Source organism: Fulmarus glacialis, unplaced genomic scaffold (genome assembly GCF_000690835.1).
Source record: "Fulmarus glacialis isolate BGI_N327 unplaced genomic scaffold, ASM69083v1 scaffold4192, whole genome shotgun sequence".
Lineage (NCBI taxonomy): Eukaryota > Metazoa > Chordata > Aves > Procellariiformes > Procellariidae > Fulmarus > Fulmarus glacialis.
This window is the reverse complement of record NW_009197022.1, coordinates 49-4,190: the sequence shown is the minus strand read 5'-3', so window position 1 is coordinate 4,190 and position 4,142 is coordinate 49. Positions and strand designations below refer to the sequence as shown.

The 4,142-nt window shown below is 41.5% G+C and overlaps 1 protein-coding gene across 1 annotated transcript; it reads right to left on the bottom strand.

Annotated features, from left to right (window-relative positions):
* Positions 1–937: 937 nt before the first annotated feature.
* Positions 938–3,688, bottom strand: SLC5A3 (solute carrier family 5 (sodium/myo-inositol cotransporter), member 3). The gene is made up of 2 exons (XM_009572373.1): positions 1,169–3,688; positions 938–1,118 (listed from the first exon to the last, which is right to left on the bottom strand). The coding sequence occupies exon 1, from the start codon at positions 3,562–3,564 to the stop codon at positions 1,438–1,440; it is 2,127 nt and encodes a 708-aa protein (XP_009570668.1). The 5' UTR covers positions 3,565–3,688; the 3' UTR covers positions 938–1,118; positions 1,169–1,437.
* Between the last annotated feature and the right edge of the window lie 454 nt (positions 3,689–4,142).

Below are 4,142 nucleotides of genomic sequence, written 5' to 3'. Positions count from 1 at the left end.
CCATCCGTCAAGGGAAAAGAACCTCAGCATCTCGAGACCTACTGATCATCTGCGACCGCCTGGGAAAAGTTTCACTTTTTTTGAAGAATCGTTAAGGGCAGACCTCAATTGCCGACACAGATTACGACTGCATGCGCTCCTTATCTCCTGGCACAGAATCCCTCAAGAGTCATTCCTTAAAGAAGGAAGATTTGACAGGATGAAAGGGGAAGTGGGAGAAGACATGAGGCAAAAGAACTCTGGAAAATAACGACCACTTCCACCTCTTTCCCCCTCTTCCCCTTCCTCTTGTCTTCCCACTTGTTTTTCTCCCCTTACAGACTCAGTATGCAGCAGTGTTAGGGCTGCGGAGTATTTCCTTCTAGATGTACACAGCAGAGGAAGAGAGTTATTTTTCAGTGTGCTTCCCAAACTGAAGACATGCAAAGTCTCACACTTCTCTTTTTCCCATGTGGTAGAACCTATGTACAGATTTTTCTCTAAAAAGAGGCTAACCCTAATTATGTCCTAAAGGTTTGGGGACTGAAGAGGCTGAATATATACTATTCTATTTCAATATACTACAAAACCCAAATAAAGAATATTTCTTTTTCTCCTTTTCCCCTCTCCTCCATTGCCAGTTTGTCATCTCCAGGTTGTTTGGGTTTTTTTTCCTTTTCTTTTTTTAAATACAGCAACTTTTCAGCAATGGAATTTACAGTGGATAAAATCAAAAGACAAAAATTTTCTTACGGAGAAAAAAAGAGACTAACAGCTATCGTGTTTTAAGTGCTACAAGATGAGACAAAATATCATCCTGTTGTTGCCATAAAAGAAATGAGAAACTGAAAAATAAACCTAGAAGCAGTGAGCAAAATTAAAAAGTGCTAAGTTGGCCAAGGTAAAATAGCTATGTTACAAAGAACAACTACACAACAACGTGCATCGCAGCCTTACTTTTAAAAATTTTTCGACAGAGCTTTAATCATTTAGATTTTACACATCAGTAAATGATTACTTGTTATCTGCACCCTAATGCTGACTGAGCTCTGTAACTGACTTCAAACACAGCCACCTGCCTCCTGCCTTTGGTATATTTATACGTGTATACATGGAAAAACAAAAGATTAGTGCTGCAAATGCAAAAAAACCCCACAAAAAAACCAAAAAACGAAACAAAACAAAAAACACAAAAGGAAAAAGGGGAAAAAAAAAGACACCACATGACACGTTCTGCCTTCAGCAGAGATAGGACAACATGTCTCAAATGGTCTCTAAATAGGCTAAAGTTGAGTTGATCTTACAATTACAGCGTAAACAATGCCTGGGTTGCAGTTATGTTATTTGAACAGGAAAAACAAAACAAAACAAAACAAAAAAACCCCAACAAACAAAATCTCCAGAGACCTGTATCAACTTCTGCATGTTTAGCCATACCCTTAAAAGTTCACTATTCACTCACAGAGAGAAATAGACAAACATGAATATTCCAAGTGAACAGACACAGACCAGTCCAGTATTTAGTAATAGTTTAACTTTTGGAGTCTCTTCCAGCATTTGTAAACAAACAGTCTCTTCCTCGATCTCCCGAACAGCTCTCTTGTTCATGTTTTTACTTTTAAAGCCACAGAACCAATCTATGAATTTCAAATGTCTCTCTCTATCATCAGTCTCTTCCTCGTGCTTTTTCTCCCCCATCAAAGCCGCTTGTCCGTTCGAGTAACAGTCAACTGGTGTCTCAACTTCAGAGTGACTCACAGAAATCACTGGGTTGCTGTCATCTCTGCAAGTAACCAGAAGATTGATATCCTCCGGCTTAACATTCTTAATATTTTCTTCCGATTTGCCGTTTGGAATGATATGGTTAGCGTTTTCATTGCACTTGAGGATGCTCTTTTCTTGCACTTTGTACAGTTCCCCCTTTGCGGCATTCTCTTTTACATTCCTGTTCTTCACGGCCCAGAAAGTGGTCGTCCGAACCTGCTCCTTCGTAGGCGGAGGCGTGAGGAGGCTTACTACAAAGGTCACAATCCCAGTGATCCAGAACAGAGCTGTTGCAACATACATGTAATGGATGTTTTTGATAAAGCTTGGCCTAGTATCCAGCTGGTTACACTCCGGAGCACGATAAATAAATGCCAGTATCAACCGTATCGCTCCAAGAACAAACCCGGCCATTCCACCATAGAAAGCCCCCTGCTCATTGCAACGCTTCCAAAAGATACCCATAAGAAACAGAGCAGCTACCGGTGGGGTCAAATAGTCCGCTACCTCTTGAATATAAAGGTACATCTGACCACCTTGCATTTCTACAATTATCGGGACCCAGGCAATGCTTATAACTACCATGAACGCAACAAAGACTCTTCCCACAATCATCAGTTCTCTAGACGTCTGTTTGTAGACGTCAAGTGTGAATATGGTGCTGGCACTGTTGAATATCGAGTCCAAGTCACTCATCAGTGCAGCGATCATCACAGCCATCATCAGTCCCCGCAGACCAACCGGCACAAGTTTCATCACCAAACGTGGGTAGGCAATGTTAGAGCATCCAGCTCTGCTCCCGCAGACTTGAAAACAGTGTTCCGGATTAATGCAGGCGATATCATCTGCAAACAGTATTCGTGAAATCATCCCTGGGACAACTATAATAAACATCGGCAGCAACTTTAAGAAGCCTGCCATCAGAGTGGATCCTTTGGCATGAGCAATATTTTTTGCAGCTAAAACTCGCTGAACTATGACTTGATCGGCACACCAGTACCAGACAGAAGCTGGGGTCTGTCCCAGTAGAAATCCAGGCCAGGGAATATCTTCATCTGTTGGCTCGCGCAACATTTTAAGAGCATCGGGCTTTGGGTCCACATTGCAGGAATTGGTATTGGAAATGTTGTAGGTTAACAAGATAGACGTAATATTTGGTGACGCTAACATGTACCTTCTTTTAACTTCTTCAAACCCACCAACCTCCATAATACTTATGATCATAAGTGTGAGGGCACCAATAATCATAAGCAGAGCTTGAAGGGTGTCTGTGTAGATGACAGCCACAAGACCTCCAGTCACAGTCAACAGTGCAGTCATTCCAATAAGGAGGATAACTGACAAATAGAGGTTCCAACCTAGCGATTCTTGAATAAAAAGTGCCCCTGAATACAAGTCAACTGAGAGTTTGGTGAAGATATAAAGAATTAGAGACAATGCTGCAAAATATATTTGAATTCTATGCCCTCCAAAACGCTTGGACAAGTATTCAGGCATGGTGTATACTCCCGACCGGATGTAGACTGGGACGAAGACCCATCCTAAAAGCTGCAAAAGCATTAAGGCGTTGAATTCCCATGCACCTACTGCAAATCCACTTGCCGCTCCAGATCCTGCGAGCCCAATGAAATGTTCACTTCCAATATTGCTCACAAATAAAGATGCACCAATAGCTACCCAGGTCATAGAACGCCCTGCCAAAAAGTAGCCACTTACGGTGCTCCGATTGTATTTCCACATGGCAAAAAAACCTATGCACATTACAAGCACGAAGTACAGTGCCACAATGGCAATGTCTGCTGTTTCCAAAGAAGCCCTCATTTTTGTAAACAAAATGACTTCGCACAGCTGACGTCCACTTCTCGCCCCCCAGCAAACGTCTTTTAAGCAACACGTGAACCAGTTAACATATATCAACACTGTGGATCAAATTCTTTGTCCCTTGGTTTGCTGTCCTGATGCTGGTGGTTGTGGTACATTTACTTTCTCCGCTTCTCAAATGGAAATTTGGAACTTAGCACGCACTTTTAATCCACATTCCACAAGAGCATCAGCCTTAACTCAGTTGATGTAGGAGAAATTCTTAGTTGCAGCTAAGTTTAGTGAGGCCTACTGTACCAACCCTGCAAGGCAGCAAAGACAAAAGACAAAGATTGAATTAGAGAAGAATTTCATGAAGTAATGAGAAAAAATTTGAAGTCTAGTAAAACAATGACTGAACACCACAGATTTTTCCCCCTTATATTTCCTGCTTTATTTATGCAATCCACAATACACATAATTAAATATTTGTGGAACTAAGTAGTAATGCCTTTTACAAGCCAACTTTAATGTTTACAAGTACCTTAAGGGACGCAGCAATTCTGGAGTATTAAATGACCCAAACTCCCCAGAACAAG